General features: G+C 39.2%; 1 protein-coding gene and 1 long non-coding RNA gene across 5 annotated transcripts in view; both read right to left on the bottom strand.

Annotated features, from left to right (window-relative positions):
- LOC138855222 (uncharacterized) overlaps positions 1 to 18,448 on the bottom strand; it is a 202,825-nt gene that overhangs the window by 163,164 nt on the left and 21,213 nt on the right. The window lies entirely within an intron of this gene.
- Positions 293 to 16,361, bottom strand: Vti1b (Vesicle transport through interaction with t-SNAREs 1b). 4 transcript variants are annotated; one of them, XM_053797763.2, is made up of 5 exons: positions 16,321 to 16,361; positions 14,587 to 14,729; positions 12,711 to 12,892; positions 6,697 to 6,790; positions 293 to 6,163 (listed from the first exon to the last, which is right to left on the bottom strand). In XM_053797763.2, exons 2-5 carry the CDS (start codon positions 14,659 to 14,661, stop codon positions 5,861 to 5,863), a joined length of 654 nt encoding a protein of 217 aa, XP_053653738.1. In that variant the 5' UTR covers positions 14,662 to 14,729; positions 16,321 to 16,361; the 3' UTR covers positions 293 to 5,860. The 4 variants fall into 4 exon arrangements, with proteins under 4 accessions (XP_053653738.1, XP_069959496.1, XP_069959497.1 ...); XM_070103395.1 differs by having other exon boundaries at positions 16,314 to 16,335; XM_070103396.1 differs by lacking the exon at positions 16,321 to 16,361 and adding an exon at positions 16,262 to 16,312.

Genomic DNA, 18,448 nt, shown 5'->3' with positions numbered 1-18,448 from the left:
GTGACCTAAGTATAAGTAGTAGCAGCAACATACAGTACCAGTTATATCTTGCATGTTTATTAAACAGAAAGAAAAGACACCATCTCTATGGGGAAGTGGAAAAGAATCCTTCCATAAGCCATGAGTGCTGTAAAAGGCATCTAAAGTGCCATAAGGGGCTAGTAACCCCTTTCCCTGTATAAATTACTAAAAATAAGAAGAAAAACAACTTTATAAAGTTGTAGATTAATATTGACATCTTTCCTGTTTGATGTAAAACTAGGCAGTTACAGTGGGTTAATAAAACAATAAATTTAATTTAAAATGTTTATTCATTTAAATACAGAATTAAACAATTACTGTATGTTATCTCTTACATAAACCATTATCAGTGACTACATTGTCCAATGAAGGTAGTCCACAGAGGGTTTTTGATTCAAAGAACCGGACCTGATCTTCCCTTTCTTGGACTGAACCTGATTGCCTCCCATTCCTCCAGGTGTTATATCACCCTTATGGGTTTAGTGCTTTTTTTTAGATAACATAGTGACTGCCAGTGTGATTTATTTTAAAGGATACTGCTAAATTCATAGGATCTGTAGAGTGCCTGAGACATTCAGGTTTTATCCAAGGAAGGACAGGACTTAGCCTCCCTATGAGTTTAATGTTTACCCCCTCATTAAAATAAAAATTAATTTAACCATACCTGGAGGGGGTATATGTAGAGGGTGTTCCACGAGTCAACACCCCCATGGCCTGTTCCATGACCAGGCCATGGGTCAATATTTTATCTAACAAAAAGTACTAAACCTGTAAGGATCATACAGCAACTGGGGAATGGGAGGCAGCTGGGTTTGATCCAAGGAAAGGGAGGTCGAGTCCAATTTTCCAGATCAAGAGCTCCACACCAGCATCAAGGAAACTTGCCCTGAAGGGGTTGGGAATCATATATTATACATTTATATGCAGAGTTGTATGATCCGTGTGGGTTTAGTACATGCTTTGGATAACAACAATAATAATTATGGTAAAACTTTAAACAGTCTTCAAAAAATACATCTTGTAAAAATCAGTACAGTAGTCTTCAAAGAAATCAGCTATCTTATAAAAATTGTATTCTGGATTAAAAATGAAGTCATGACTATATTTCATTGTGCTACTCTACTTTCAATTCATACATTATAAAGTATACATTATATATATTTATCTGTGTTCTTGTGTATTAACTACCCAAAGCTGCCTTTCACTTAGTAAAATGGCCACATAATTGTTAGGTAAAAGGACACAAATGCAACATTTTATTGTGGTATTAGCAGCACTTGCATCCTTTTTGCCTGACATATTGTTGGTAATTCTACCACCATTATTACAATCAATTCTATTTTGATAGACTAATGTCTAGAAATTGATGAATATTGTGATTTTTTTTTATATTATCTCCCTCCAGGGAGGTTCATTTGGATCAAACCTAATTGCCACCCATTTCCTTCAGGCACTGCACAACCTCTGTGGGTTTAGTGTTCTTCTCATGAATGTAATAACAATATAATAATATACTGTTACAATAATAAGAGCACTACTAGTACTAATATTTTATATGACAATAATATGATTAGTTAATTATTTAATATGAAAAAGTTAAAATTAGATTGAAAAAAATTTCTAAAAAAGAAATTGACTCATAAGGCCTCATTAATGGCTGGAAAACAAGGAGGGAATGTATAATTTTAGGCAGGAATTATTTCCATAACTCTGATAAATGCACCCTTCACTGGGATGCCTTAATGCTATTAAAGGGTTGTTTACCCAGTAAATTAGAGCTGCCATTCCCTTCCTTGGATCAAAGCTAACTGCCTAACATTCCCTAGGTGCTGTTCGATCCCTATTTCCTTAAGGAAGGTGCCTTGATGATGTAAGGGGTTTTCCTTTCCTTGGATTGAACCCGACTGCCTTGCAGTTCCCCAGGTGATGTATTACCCCTATTGGTTTAGGGCTTCCCATGAATGTAATAATAATAATATTGTATTACCCCCTATGAGATCAGCAATTCCACCATGAAAATATGATATTTGTAAGGTAGGAGAAAATACCTCTGCTTTACTGTAAAAATTTAAAGAAATGTCTTTTTTTTTTTAGTTTTACTTTGAAAATTATTATAAATTGGAGGCAGTGGAGATGTCCTGTCTAAGGGTAATGTGTGGTGTAAATATTATGCAGAAAATTCGGAGTGTGGAAATTAGGAAAAGGTGTGGAGTTAATAAAAGCATTAGTCAGAGGGCAGAAGAGGGGTTGTTGAGGTGGTTTGGTCATTTAGAGAGAATGGAAAGCATATAAATCTATAGGGGAAGGAAGGCGGGGTAGGGGTCGTCCTCGAAAGGGTTGGAGAGAGGGGGTAAAGGAAGTTTTGTGGGCGAGGGGCTTGGACTTCCAGCAAGCGTGCGTGAGTGTGTTAGATAGGAGTGAATGGAGACGAATGGTACTTGGGACCTGATGATCTGTTGGAGTGTGAGCAGGGTAATATTTAGTGAAGGGATTCAGGGAAACCGGTTATTTTCATATAGTCGGACTTGAGTCCTGGAAATGGGAAGTACAATGCCTGCACTTTAAAGGAGGGGTTCAGGATATTAGCAGTTTGGAGGGATATGTTGTGTATCTTTATACGTATATGCTTCTAAACTGTTGTATTCTGAGCACCTCTGCAAAAACAGTGATAATGTGTGAGTGAGGTGAGAGTGTTGAATGATGATGAAAGTATTTTCTTTTTGGTGATTTTCTTTCCTTTTTGGGTCACCCTGCCTCGGTGGGAGACGGCCGACTTGTTGAGAAAAAAAAAATCCAATATAAAGCATATAGAAAACTAACTAATTTTGTTCCTACATACATTTATTTGTCACAACATGATGAAAATAATGAAAGAAATATGTAATACATACTTCCTTTATAAAGCTCCTCTATTTTTTTTTTTTTTAACATGTCGGCAGTTTCCCACCAAGGCAGGGTGACCCAAAAGAAAAACTCAGAAAGAAAGAAAAAACTTTCATTGTCATTCAACACTTTCACCATCACTCAAACATAATCACTGTCTTTGCAGAGGTGCCCAGATACGACAGTTTAGATAGTCACTCCAAACTGCCAATAGCCCAGACCCCTCCTTGAAAGTGCAGGCATTGTACTTCCCATTTCCAGGACTCAAGTCCGGCTAGCCAGTTTCCCTAAATCCCTTCACAAAATATTACCCTGTTCACACTCCAATAGCTCATCAGGTCCCAAAAACCATTCATCTCCATTCATTCCTATCTAACACACTCATGCATGCTTGCTATTTTTTTATAAATGCAATTGAAAAAATACAACCAGAATTGTATGGCACATAAAAATGCCCTTATAATATGCGCTGTTAAATTTTGGACTTATTCTGTTGCATTTATGAAAAAAAATCAGTATATAGAGGAGCTTTAAGACAGTCTACTCAACATTCAACCGATGGGACTGTTATTATCGTAAGCAATATTCATGAAAAATGCTGAACCTGAGAGTTGACTGGTGCTACTGTGCTATTATATTTATGAAAGGAGCTCTAAATTCATAGGGGGTCATATAGAACCTTTGGGAATGAGAGGCAATTATATTCGATCCAAGAAAGGGTAAGACAAATCCAATTCCTTGGATCAAGACCCCCCTCACAGGTAGAAAAAAAAAAGTTAGTGTTGAAGGTAGGACATCAGTAGAAAGGAGGGGGTCACAGATCAGCGTCATTTAACACAAGAATGAAGGAACACTGTTGGAACAAGTGTAGAAGTCTTAAAGAGGAAGCTGGACAAGTATCTTCACCAGGTGCCAGTTCAACTAGGTTGTGATGGATATGTGGGGCAGCAGGCCACCAGCACCAAGAACCTGGTTGACCAGGCAAGCACCAGACAAGCCTGGCCCATGGCCAGGCTCTGGGAGTAGAAAGACTCTTGGAACTCATCAAAGGTATATCAAACATAAAGGTAAGTCCCACTGGCCCATACTAAGCAGCAGGTCTAGCTCTCACTCACCCACACCTCATGTACTTGTCCAAACTATATTTAAGAAATGGAATTGCCTGCAGCAATAGCTGGGCCATCAGAAAGAAGTGCAAAAAAAGCAAGCATGTAAGGGTGTCAGAGTAGGTATTTAAAATGAAACAAGCACGCTCTTTGATGAACAAGACAAGTTATTGTCCTGTCACAATGACCTTACCATCCTTGCAGTGATTGCTAGGAACACCTTTCACACTCTTTAAGAGACAAATGACTAAAAATACAATATACTAATAGAAACTACCCCATGTTGATTTTCTTGAGATTACTTGTATACAAAAAAAAAAAAGTAAGAATGGGTAACTCAAGAAAGTCAGTGCATCATCGAGGACTGTATCTTATTTCCACTAGAGTTCTTAAATCTTGTCCCCCAGGATGTGACCCACACAAACTGACTAACACCTAAGTATGTACCTACTTGCATGCTAGGTGAATGGAACAGCAGGTGTAAGGAAACATGCCAAATGTTTCCACCGTTAGCAAGGATCAAACGATGGAGACTAAGCATGTGAATTGAGAGCATTGCCTATCAGGCCGCAGAACACCCAGAATTGTTCAGCAAACTCAGTCTTTGGTTGCTAGATGGCAGCACTAGCAGATACAGAAGAGTTCCTGGTAGATCTCCAAGAGGAGAATTCATGGATAGAGGTCCTTACAAATGCAAAATCATCTAAACAGAAGTCATCCATTGCTGCAGTTAGAACCATTCTACTAAAAGCCTCAACCACTGGGACAGTAGTTGATGCTTCTGATAGTCTTGTTTGGAATATCTCTGGGTTCCCAGGGCATTCTCACAGTTCTCAAAAAAAATGACCTGAAGATGTAACAAAATGGTTATGGTGCCTAACTTTGTCCAAGCTAATCCTCCTTGAGCAACTCAAAACTGAGTGAACATGGAAAAATTAAATACAAATGCAGTATAATGCGATCCTTTATTGACTACATTTCGCCCACACAGTGGACTTTATCAAGTCACAAACATTATACTGCATTTGTGTTTAATTTTTTCATCATGTCGGTATTTTCACTGACTGAATATAATGAAACACCTGAAGTAGATATTCAGGAAACCACTCAGCCTTTTCCTAAAAACTTGCTAATGGAATTATGCAATGCTGACAGTTAACCTGGGAGTGGGAATATAGGAGTCCCCCAAGGCAGTGCTGATAGCAATATTGGCATTCCTGTCTTCATGTAATAATAATAATACTGGTCCCTAACTTCTTCCTGGATGTGCACACCCTTGAGCCATTCACACTAGTGTATCCTTTTTGCCTAATAAAACCTGCAGACCAATGTGGCCTCCATGGTCTCATTTGTCATATCAGAGGGCAAGAACACCACTGCCCATCACAAAGGATGGGGAATCCTTGCCAGGCAAATTCAGCAGCAGTCAGATGTGTCCAGATGGAGCTACCATACTACTCTAGAAATGACATGGGACTACACATGTGCATCTACAATGACTGGCACTTATCTCAGATACAAGGAATATGAAGAAGTTAGGAGGCACGGCCAGGATCTGAGAACACGCAGCATATAGTACCGGAATGTAAAACTCTTACTGTAAACTTGAATCAACATACAGTATTTCCTTTTTAAAAATACCATAGTATTGTACTGTCAAAAATCAAATTAAAATTAGTATATCTGGAATAATTATACAAGGTTAAAATAAATGTGCACATAATTCAAGGATCACCTTTCTCTATATTTCTACATAACTTTCTGGCATACTCTTCAATATAAGTGGTATGAAAACATAACTCATAATATCTTGACAATATATCCTGTAATTTTTTATGTTCAATGGACAATCATTTCATGAAAAATTTCCAGTAAATTATACCACCAAGAATTCCCATCTCTAGCAATATTATAATTATTAAAAGTATCTTATTATACAAGACATGATGTGACATGGATCGAATTATTCTTTTACTTCTACTAAGTTCAGCATCGGTGTTGATTAACCTGTCTCTTGTTCGAGTCAATGTTTCTCTCTGAGTTCCCAATTCACCGAGGACTTCTGTGCCAACTTGTTCAGTTTCAATTGCAATTGTAGTAGAACGTGCTATGCTTGCAGAGGTTCGCTCCAGAACTGCACTGCCTTGTTTAACCTACAATTATATTTATCACTGAGTTTGAGAAATTAGACATGTGCAACACTTGGATATATTTATTGTGGAGACGTTTCACTACACAGTTGCTTCATCAGCCTAATACAAAGAAGAATGGTAAAGATCAGGAAGAGTGTGAGGTAATCAGTCCCTCAGGCTGGAGTCGATGTAATCAGACTATCAATCTTATCAAGATTGTTGTAATCAGTCCATCAGTCTTATCAAGACTGATGGTCTGATTACATTAACTCCAGGCTGGGGGACTGATTATTTCACACTCCTTCTAATCTTCACCATTCTTCTTTGTACTGGACTGATGAAGTACTGTGTGGCAAAACGTTTCCACAATAAAGATGCCCAAGTGTTGCATGTGTGTCTAATTTATCAATTTGTTGGTTCTCTGAACCACTTATCTACATCACTGCACTTAACTACACAGTCTCACTAGTGTACTATAAAGAATTTTTTCAATATAATTTGTAATGAATCTTTCAATTAAATGACATCATCAGCAGTGTAAATGGATCACTCACCTGTTTACGAATTTCGGCTTTAAATGTGTCACTGTCTTGAGCACTGGTTATGTGAGAATGTGTAGCCTTCTCTCGTTCAAACCGCTTCTGGTATCTAAAATTTAATAAAAAAAATTACCACTGAAAAGCAAACTAATAATCAAAACATCATCATGCAGCAAAAGTCAACAAATATAGGTTTCCTCCTGTTTTATGTAGATTTGCCTTATTCTAATTTGCTCTTATACAATTATGCATATGCGATTCACAGCTGTCATATGCAATCGGCACAGTTCACAAAGCAAATTAAAGATATTTACTGGCCACAAGTGTTTATTGCATGAATGTGTTTCATACAGTTGCTAAGAACCTGAAACACATCTATGGTATAAAACGAGGTACATCTCTGTCTTATTTTAGTTCAGTACAGTGGACCCTCAGTTATCAGCCGTAATCTGTTCCAGAAAGTCGGCCTAAAACCAAAATAATATTTCCCACAAGAATTAATGTAAATACAATTAATCCGTTCCAGACACCCATAAATATTTAAAAAAAATACATTTTTTAAAGATTAATTATAGTTTTACATACACAAAACAATGAGAAGTTGCAGAGATTGGTGGATGAATTTGGTAGGGTGTGCAAAAGAAGAAAATTAAAGGTGAATACAGGAAAGAGTAAGGTTATGAGGATAACAAAAAGATTAGGTGATGAAAGATTGAATATCAGATTGGAGGGAGAGAGTATGGAGGAGGTGAACGTATTCAGATATTTGGGAGTGGACATGTCAGCGGATGGGTCTATGAAAGATGAGGTGAATCATAGAATTGATGAGGGAAAAAGAGTGAGTGGTGCACTTAGGAGTCTGTGGAGACAAAGAACTTTGTCCTTGGAGGCAAAGAGGGGAATGTATGAGAGTATAGTTTTACCAACGCTCTTATATGGGTGTGAAGCGTGGGTGATGAATGTTGCAGCGAGGAGAAGGCTGGAGGCAGTGGAGATGTCATGTCTGAGGGCAATGTGTGGTGTGAATATAATGCAGAGAATTCGTAGTTTGGAAGTTAGGAGGAGGTGCGGGATTACCAAAACTGTTGTCCAGAGGGCTGAGGAAGGGTTGTTGAGGTGGTTCGGACATGTAGAGAGAATGGAGCGAAACAGAATGACTTCAAGAGTGTATCAGTCTGTAGTGGAAGGAAGGCGGGGTAGGGGTCGGCCTAGGAAGGGTTGGAGGGAGGGGGTAAAGGAGGTTTTGTGTGCGAGGGGCTTGGACTTCCAGCAGGCATGCGTGAGCGTGTTTGATAGGAGTGAATGGAGACAAATGGTTTTTAATACTTGACGTGCTGTTGGAGTGTGAGCAAAGTAACATTTATGAAGGGATTCAGGGAAACCGGCAGGCCGGACTTGAGTCCTGGAGATGGGAAGTACAGTGCCTGCACTCTGAAGGAGGGGTGTTAATGTTGCAGTTTAAAAACTGTAGTGTAAAGCACCCTTCTGGCAAGACAGTGATGGAGTGAATGATGGTGAAAGTTTTTCTTTTTCGGGCCACCCTGCCTTGGTGGGAATCGGCCGGTGTGATAATAAAAATAAAAAAAACCAACATTTAAATCAATGTTACATACCTTTATTGAAGACTCTTGTTGGCTTATGGAAGACAGGGAGGAGGAGAGAGGAAGGATTGATTATTGTTTGGAAGGGGAATCTCCTTCCATAAGGACTTCAGGTATCAAAGCCCCCTCTGGAGTTACTTCCCTTCCTGCCTGCTACACTCCCTGTTTCCCTGCTACACTCCTTGCCTCCCTGCTACACTCCCTCCCTCCATGCTACACTCCCTACATGCCTGCTACACTCCCTGCCTCCCTTCCACATTCCCTGTTTTCCTGCTACACTCCTTCCCTCCATGCTACACTCCCTACATGCCTGCTACACTCCCTGCCTCCCTTCCACATTCCCTGTTTTCCTGCTACACTCCTTCCCTCCATGCTACACTCCCTACATGCCTGCTACACTCCCTGCCTCCCTTCCACATTCCCTGTTTTCCTGCTACACTCCTTCCCTCCATGCTACACTCCCTACATGCCTGCTACACTCCCTGCCTCCCTTCCACATTCCCTGTTTTCCTGCTACACTCCTTCCCTCCATGCTACACTCCCTGCCTGCCTGCTACACTTCCTGCATGCCTGCTACACTCCCTGCCTCCTTTCCACATTCCCTGTTTCCCTGCTACACTCCCTCCCTCCATGCTACACTCCCTGCTTTTCTTCCACAGCATATGTGTAAAGACCCTAGGATAACCCAAAAAAGTGAGAGTGACTAATTTCCAATGGGGTCCTGCCTCCCTGCTAAACTCCCTTTCACAACATTAGCTTCCTTGATGTTTGGATGAATGAGCAGAAGTGTCCTCATTCACCAAGAGACAAAGCCAAACTGGCTCACTAATGTGCGAGTGGCTGGTGGGCAGGCAGATGGACACCCAAAATGGCCGATAAGTAAAATAATGGCCGATAACCGAATTGGCCAATAAGCGGAATGGCCGATAACCGAGGGTCCACTGTACTGTAGTAATATCTCGGAACCCATCTTCTCAGTACTGTAAATATCAGAAATAATGATGAGTAAATATCAGAAATAATGATGAGTAAATATCACAACACTGTGGCTGGTGCAATTCACAACTAACCCTCTCTCTGCAGAGGTAACTTTGGATGATATAAGAATGGTCCAGGATACACAAATAACCCACACACAGGAGAAAGTGTGTGGCTAGTTAATGGTCCAAGTCAGATTGAAATGTTGTCATAAGTTTTTTTCCTATGTGCACATTATTTTTGTATTGTGCCTTTTTGGTCTTTATGGTTCAGGATATAGTGAAGCATCTAAAGAATACTCTAAAATTTGCAGGTTTACCTGTTAATTTTGCATCTGGAATAATAGCTGTGCAGATGTAACATATACTGTATGATTATGTGTAAAATATTTCTTATTTCTGCAATATAGAAGTGTACGCAACATATTTAACAAGCTGTCCATATCTCACCTAGTAGGGTGATGAAAGAGAGAGGGAACACACATTCACCATCATTCACTCCATCACAGTCTTGTCAGAAATGTGCTGACATCACAGTTCAGATGACCCTCAAACTACAACATCCCCACCCTCCTCCAGAGTGCAGGCAATGTACTTCCAAATTCCAGGACTCAAGTCTGGCTAACTGGTTTCTTTGAATCTCTTCATAAATGTTACCTTGCTCACACTCCAACTGCACGTTGTTAGGTAAGACACATATGCAACAGTTAGACAACTTTATTCCGAAACGTTTCGGAATAAAGTTGTCTAACTGTTGCATATGTGTCTTACCTAACAACCTGTCGGTATTGTATACCATTTTGATGTTCATCTCCAACTGCACATTAAGCCATAAAAACCAATTGCCTCCACTCATATCTAACATGCTTACACACATGTTGGATGTCCAAGCCCCTTGCATACAAAACCTCCTTTACCCTGTCCCTTAAATCTCTCACAGAACAGCCCCTACCCTGCTTTCACTATAATACAGATTTAAGCACCCTCTAAGTCATCCTATTTTTCTCCACTGTCTCTAAATGTTCAAACCATGGATAACTTTTGCTGTTTCCACAGATGCCTCAGTGCACCACCACCTTTTTCTCCTTGCTATTTCTAAGGTTCACCTAATCTTTCAAAGATCTGCCTGCTGACAAAGCCACTCCCAAATATCTGAATGCATTCATTAACTCCATACTCCCTCCTTTCAATCTGATATCCAGTCTTTCATTAGCTAATTTTTTTGTTACTTTCATCATGTTGGTCTTTCCTATGTTCACTTTTAATTTCCTTCTTTTACATACCCTCCAAAATTTGTCCACCAACCTTTGAAGCTCCTCTTTAGAATTTTTCAAAGGTACTTTGTCATAAAAAACCATACCACGGGTGGGATTTGAACCTGTGGTCAGAGTCTCAAAACTCCACTCTCTCTGACCGCGGGTTCAAATCCCGCCCGTGGTATGGTTTGTTTGCAATTGTGTCATTACGATTTCATGAGTCATACTGTGTCATCAGCAAAAAGCAACTGTGACAACTCCCACTTGGTATTGGATTCTATCTTTTAATCCCATACCTTTCCCCAACACCTTAGTACTATTCATTTCTTTTACAACCCCAACTGTAAATATGTTAAACAGCCATGATGACATCATGAATCCCTGTCTAAAGCCGACTTTTACTGGAAAATAATTTCCCTCTCTCCTACATACCCTAACTTGAGTCTCAATGTCCTCATAAAAACTCTTAACTGCTTTTAGAAACCTATCATTTATTCCATACGCTTGCAACAACTGTAACATTACTCCCCTATCCACCTTATCGTATGCCTTTTTTAAATCCATAAATGCAACGAAAACTTCCTTACCTTTATTGAGATAGTGTTCACTTATGTGCTTCAATGTAAAAAGTAACTGCCCACAATAGGCAGCAATAGTAGAATATTTTTACTTCATAGACAGAAATTAAAAAATGCATACGCAATTAAAATCAGAAAATAAAAATTTTATCTAAATTATTTTTCAATGGAGGTAAATGAAGTGCAAGACAATTTGTATCCTACTCATGGCACTGTAAGGTAAAAAAAACTTGAGATTAAGACACATGTGCAACATCTGGGTATCTTTATTGTAGACGTTTTGCCATCCAGTGGCTTTATCAATACAAATTCTAGGACATAACTTGAAGACAGTAGAACTATGTACAGAAGATGAGGTAATCAGTCCCTCAACCTAGGAGTAGGTGCAAAGAGCACCATAGTCGTGGAGATTCGTCATATGGTGCTCTTCGCACCTACTCCTAGGTTGAGGGACTGATTACCTCATCTTCTGTACATAGTTCTACTGTCTTCAAGTTATGTCCTAGAATTTGTATTGATAAAGCCACTGGATGGCGAAACGTCTACAATAAAGATACCCAGATGTTGCACATGTGTCTTAATCTCATCTTGTCGGTATTATGTACCATTCGTACACATAAAAAAAACTTGTTATAATGAAAGATAGTGCTGGGGGATAACAGCAGAACCCTTGTATCTGTAGATTCAGTTTCCACAGTTTCACTTATCCATGGTTTACTGTGGCTGAAAAATAAGCCTTTATTGTGTTTAATGCTGACCCCAAAGCACATGTTTAGATGGCAGATGTTCAAAGCCTAAGAGAAGCCATGAAGTGCTTCCTATCAGTGAAAAAGTGCTAATTCTCCACTTACTGTGTGTAATTTATCAATTAAACTTTATCCCAGGTATGTATGTAAGTGAAAAATGACTTATATATAGAGTTCGCTACTATCCACAGTTTCAGGGGTCCATGGTAGGTCTTGGAGCGTATCCCTGCGGATACAGGGGGGACTACTGTATTTTTTTTTTAACAAGTCGGCCGTCTCCCACTGCGGCAGGGTGACCCAAAAAGAAAGAAAATCCCCAAAAAGAAAATACTAAAAAGAATAAGACTACTTTATATAAATAATAATTTGGGATTTTATAATTCTTGAGGGCCTGTTCTTTCATGAAATTCACAGGCACTTACATACAAAAACCATGAATACAGCAATGGCTAAAAAAAAAAAAAAATAGTACTAAAGTTTACATTCAAGAGTGACAGAAGTGACCTGTTTCCTGATGAATCTTACCTAACCTAAGAGTGACAGTATAATCGTAAGCTCTAGAAAAGATGTGCTTTCAACCTAGACCAAATACAAATTATTATTATTATAATCAAAACTAAGCACTAAACCAATGGGGCATACAGTGCTGAACCAAATAAAAACAGTTTCAGTTTGTCTATCTGTTTGATATCCACGTCCCTCATGACAGTAATATTAGTTAATTTTGTACGTATTCATTAATTTGAATACGTACAGAAAGGACATCATGATATACAAATATCTGCAGGTAGTAAACATGCTTGTCAAAAACTAAAGTCCAATGATCTGACGCTGGAAAGTAAGGTAAGAAACTCGAGTCATAAGCAGAAACCTTAATAATTCATTCTGGTATCGCTGTACTTTGCTGGTCATTGTATTCCTGTACTCAAGAGGAGCTTTCTTTATTTCAATGTCCATTTCCACCAATCCATCACTTGCATCTTTCAATGATCTCTCAATTTCTGATAACAGAGTTTTCCGTTCCTCCTGACTTTTGCATTGTCCAATACCACACTGCAAGGCAAAGTGGGAAAATTAAAACACAGTTTATGCTTTATACCAAAGAGATACAGCAATATTTAACATAATCATAATTGAGCACAGTATTACATTTGCATTATTTCATATATAGGGGAAGTGCTAAACCCATAAGGGTCATACAACATCTGAGAAATGAGAGACAATCAGGTTGGATCAATTCTCTGGTTCAAGAGTCCTTCACTGGCATCATGTGCTAGATAGCAGAGGAAAAAACACAATTATGATTATTATATTTGAGATACTATGGGAAATATATTGGAAGAAAGAGGGAATGGAAGGGGTCACAGCTGCTGGAGGAAATTGAGATGATGAACACAGAGTCAGAGCATTTAAAAATGTGTTCTGAAATAAAACTACTGTATAATAACATCAGCACTGTATGACCCTAGTGGGTTTAACGCTTGGTTTTGATTATAAGATAAGATAAGATTTCGTTCGGATTTTTAACCCCGGAGGGTTAGCCACCCAGGATAACCCAAGAAAGTCAGTGCGTCATCGAGGACTGTCTAACTTATTTCCATTGGGGTCCTTAATCTTGTCCCCCAGGATGCGACCCACACCAGTCGACTAACACCCAGGTACCTATTTGCTGCTAGGTGAACAGGACAACAGGTGTAAGGAAACGTGTCGAAATGTTTCCACCCGCCGGGAATCGAACCCGGGCCCTCCGTGTGTGAAGCGGGAGCTTTAGCCACCAGGCCACCGGGCCACACATCATAATAATAATGAACAATAACATCATACCCAAATTTAAAAAAAAATCCATCTATTATTATTACAGTCATAACTAAATCCTTCCTGTCAGTAATGAGTGGATACATTTACTATGTTGTGGAACAGTATACATATATTGTACAGTAAATTCCATTTAATTGGTCAATTAAACCAAATTGCTCAAAAAATTGAGCTTCTCTCAAATTTTCTTGTATGGAACAGATACATTTTTTCATTGAATATGATGTAAAAAATAATCTATTTTCTCACTAAACATAATTTATAAACCTGTTAATGTGTTTACAAGTGATGATGTCAATACTCCCATCAAAGTTGTGATTTAATTGTAAAAAACACTGGAATTTGGTTTTCTAAAGCCAACCCACAAGAAAATGGGTTTTGCTTAGTATAAATTTTGTCTAGGACATTTTTTGGGGGGTAAAATGCTGAATATCTGTCTTGTTGTACATGCTACACCATGTACAGCACTTCAAGAATTAACCAAATATTTTAAAATGACATATATTAAAAGTTATTCATTTTCAAAATTTACTGTAAGTAATATCATAGCTTTTTATTAATTCAACAACCATCACCTGCCAAGGTAAGGCAACCCAAAGAAGAAAACACATTTAGCATCATTCATTCAGTCATTGTCTTGTCAGAATTGTGCTGACATCACAATTAGATTACCCTCTGACTTCACCATCATATTACACAATATACAGTACAGTGGACCCCCGCTTAACGATCACCTCCCAATGCGACCAATTATGTAAGTGTATTTTTGTAAGTGCGTTTATATGTGTATGTTTGGGGGTCTGAAATGGACTAATCTACTTCACAATATTCCTTATGGGAACAAATTCAGTCAGTACTGGCACCTGAACATACTTCTGGAATGAAAAAATATCGTTAACCGGGGGTCCACTGTATAGGCAAACATATCTCACCTCTAGTTTATCAGTGATCTGATCCAGAAGTGCCTCGACTTCCTCATCTAATAACTCAAACTTATGAGAAGACATTGTATCCTAACTTTTTTATTAATAGAATATTTTTTTCAACAGTAGATTTCTTTTGTTGTTTTTTCACTCTGAAAACAAATATTAGAATAAATAAATAATATATATATATATATTATTAATGTTTATTTATGTATTTGTTTTAGATGCACGTATACAGACTGATTTATTTCCTATACGCATCTGTAAAATAGTATATAACTAAATAAATACTACATAAAACACATGCATGCATGTAATATTTCCACAGGAAATTATAATTACGTATTATATTTAGGGAAATCTCTGAACCTGTATGGATCTTAAAACATCTGAGGAATGGGAGGCAATCAGGTTTGGTCCAAGGAAGAGGAGAACAAGTTCAATGCCTGGAATCAAGAGCCCCTAGGCACATCAAGGAACCCTCCTAAGGGGTATTCATAATATGTAGTAATAATATGTGCTAATGGATATTTAGAAATGTTGAACTCACACGGCTATGAATAACCTTCGCAGATAATGCTCGCCTGGCAAAACTAAGAGTCGCCTTCAGGAATCTCGACTAACAGCCATTCCGGGTGCTTTATACAACACATCAGGCTGTAGCTGGGTTGGTAGCACACACACTGAGGTCCGTGGTTTGATCCCCGGTACGGGGGAAACATTATAATGTGTTTCCTTGAGACACCTGCTGTCCCAGCTCACCTAGCAATAAAATAAGTACCTCAGTGTTAGTCGACTTACGTGGGTCGCATCCTGGGGACAAAACTAACTTAATTTCCCTGAAATGCTCTACATAACCGGGAACTTTCTATACAGTATGTCACTGATGTGAGCTATGGTCTGTAGAAGTTGTATCATGTACTGGTAGAAATAAAGATTATTATTATTATTATTACACAGCACCAGTATGGAACCTACACCTAAGGACGCTATATAAGGGAGAAAGTACATGAGACTAGCACCAGAGTGAAGGATTATAAACTAAAAACAGAGGTTAAAGGAACTGAATGACACTGGAGGCCAGACGGACCAGGGGAGGTATGATAACAATATACAAAATACTCAGAACTGATAGAGCATACAGGGACATGCTGTTTAAAAGGTAGGAAACAAGTACTGAAGGGCACAGCTGGAAGTTAAATATAGATAATACAGGGATTATAATCATGGGGAGCGCTAAACCCATACGGATTATAGTGCCTCTGGGGGGTGAATGGAAGGTATTCAGACTCAATTCAGGGAACTGGAACACAAATTCCCTAGATCAAGAGACCTTCACCAGCATCAAGGAACCTCCCTTGAGAGGAGTTACAAGGATGTCAGGAAGTATTTCTTCAGTTTTAAAGGAGTAAGAAAGTGCAATAACCTCAATGACAAAGTAGCGAAGTCAGTCTCTGTGCACAGTTTTACGAGCAGGTACGATTATAGCGCATGAGGCTAAGAGAAGGGAGGGCCAGGAGCTAAGACTCGATCCCTGCAGCCCCCCATAGACGAGTACAGCGCCTATGAAATGTGAATTAATCATGTTTGATCCGAGGAAGGGGCGGGTAGCCCCAATTCCTTGATCAAGAGCCCTCCAACAGCATCAAGATGTCCTCCCCAAAATCAGATGTTAATTTACATAAACAAGTATTAAAAGTGAAAGACAGGAAGAACACCCATTGTTTGTTTACATCTCACCCTGTGATCCACCCCATGTAGCGATACTTGCTATAATGTAGCACTCATCTTCTGATACTTGCTATAATGTAGCACTCATCCTCTGATACTTGCTATAATGTAGCACTCATCTTCTGATACTTGCTATAATGTAACACTCATCTTCTGATACTTGCTATAATGTAACACTCATCTTCTGATACTTGCTATAATGTAACACTCATCCTCTCATACTTGCTATAATGTAGCACTCATCCTCTGATACTTGCTATAATGTAACACTCATCCTCTGATACTTGCTATAATGTAGCACTCATCCTCTGATACTTGCTATAATGTAGCACTCATCTTCTGATACTTGCTATAATGTAACACTCATCTTCTGATACTTGCTATAATGTAACACTCATCCTCTCATACTTGCTATAATGTAGCACTCATCCTCTCATACTTGCTATAATGTAGCACTCATCCTCTCATACTTGCTATAATGTAGCGCTCATCTTCTGATACTTGCTATAATGTAGCACTCATCCTCTGATACTTGCTATAATGTAGCACTCATCCTCTGATACTTGCTATAATGTAGCACTCATCCTCTGATACTTGCTATAATGTAGCACTCATCCTCTGATACTTGCTATAATGTAACACTCATCCTCTGATACTTGCTATAATGTAGCACTCATCCTCTGATACTTGCTATAATGTAGCGCTCATCTTCTGATACTTGCTATAATGTAGCGCTCATCCTCTGATACTTGCTATAATGTAACACTCATCCTCTGATACTTGCTATAATGTAGCAGTCATCCTCTGATACTTGCTATAATGTAGCGCTCATCTTCTGATACTTGCTATAATGTAGCGCTCATCCTCTGATACTTGCTATAATGTAACACTCATCCTCTGATACTTGCTATAATGTAGCACTCATCCTCTGATACTTGCTATAATGTAGAGCTCGCCTGATACCTGCTATAATATAGAACTCGTCTGATACCCGCTATAATATAGAGCTCGTCTGATACATGCTATAATGTAGAGCTCGTCTGATACATGCTATAATATAGAGCTCGTCTGATGCCTGCTATAATATAGAACTCGTCTGATACCTGCTATAATATAGAGCTCGTCTGATACATGCTATAATGTAGAGCTCGTCTGATACATGTTATAATATAGAGTTCGTCTGATACATGCTATAATGTAGAGCTCGTCTGATACCTGCTATAATATAGAGCTCGTCTGATACTTGCTATAATATAGAGCTCGTCTGATACATGCTATAATGTCGAGCTCGTCTGATACCTGCTATAATGTAGAGCTCGTTTGATACCTGCTATAATATAGAGCTCGTTTGATACCTGTTATAATATAGAGCTCGTTTGATACCTGCTATAATATAGAGCTCGTCTGATACCTGCTATAATATAGATCTCGTTTGATACATGTTATAATATAGAGCTCGCCTGATACCTGGAGAGAGTTCCGGGGGTCAACGCCCCCGCGGCCCGGTCTGTGACCAGGCCTCCTGGTGGATCAGAGCCTGATCAACCAGGCTGTTACTGCTGGTTGCACGCAAACCAACGTACGAGCCACAGCCCGGCTGGTCAGGAACCGACTTTAGGTGCTTGTCCAGTGCCAGCTTGAAGACTGCCAGGGGTCTGTTGGTAATCCCCCTTATGTGTGCTGGGAGGCAGTTGAACAGTCTCGGGCCCCTGACACTTATTGTATGGTCTCTTAACGTGCTAGAGACACCCCTGCTTTTCATTGGGGGGATGTTGCATCGTCTGCCAAGTCTTTTGCTTTCGTAGTGAGTGATTTTCGTGTGCAAGTTCGGTACTAGTCCCTCTAGGATTTTCCAGGTGTATATAATCATGTATCTCTCCCGCCTGCGTTCCAGGGAATACAGGTTTAGGAACCTCAAGCGCTCCCAGTAATTGAGGTGTTTTATCTCCGTTATGCGCGCCGTGAAGGTTCTCTGTACATTTTCTAGGTCAGCAATTTCACCTGCCTTGAAAGGTGCTGTTAGTGTGCAGCAATATTCCAGCCTAGAAAGAACAAGTGACCTGAAGAGTGTCATCATGGGCTTGGCCTCCCTAGTTTTGAAGGTTCTCATTATCCATCCTGTCATTTTTCTAGCAGA

Source organism: Cherax quadricarinatus, chromosome 85, assembly GCF_038502225.1.
Source record: "Cherax quadricarinatus isolate ZL_2023a chromosome 85, ASM3850222v1, whole genome shotgun sequence".
NCBI classification, from domain to species: domain Eukaryota; kingdom Metazoa; phylum Arthropoda; class Malacostraca; order Decapoda; family Parastacidae; genus Cherax; species Cherax quadricarinatus.
The sequence above is the reverse complement of the archived record's forward strand: the minus strand, read 5'-3'. Positions and strand labels throughout refer to the sequence as shown.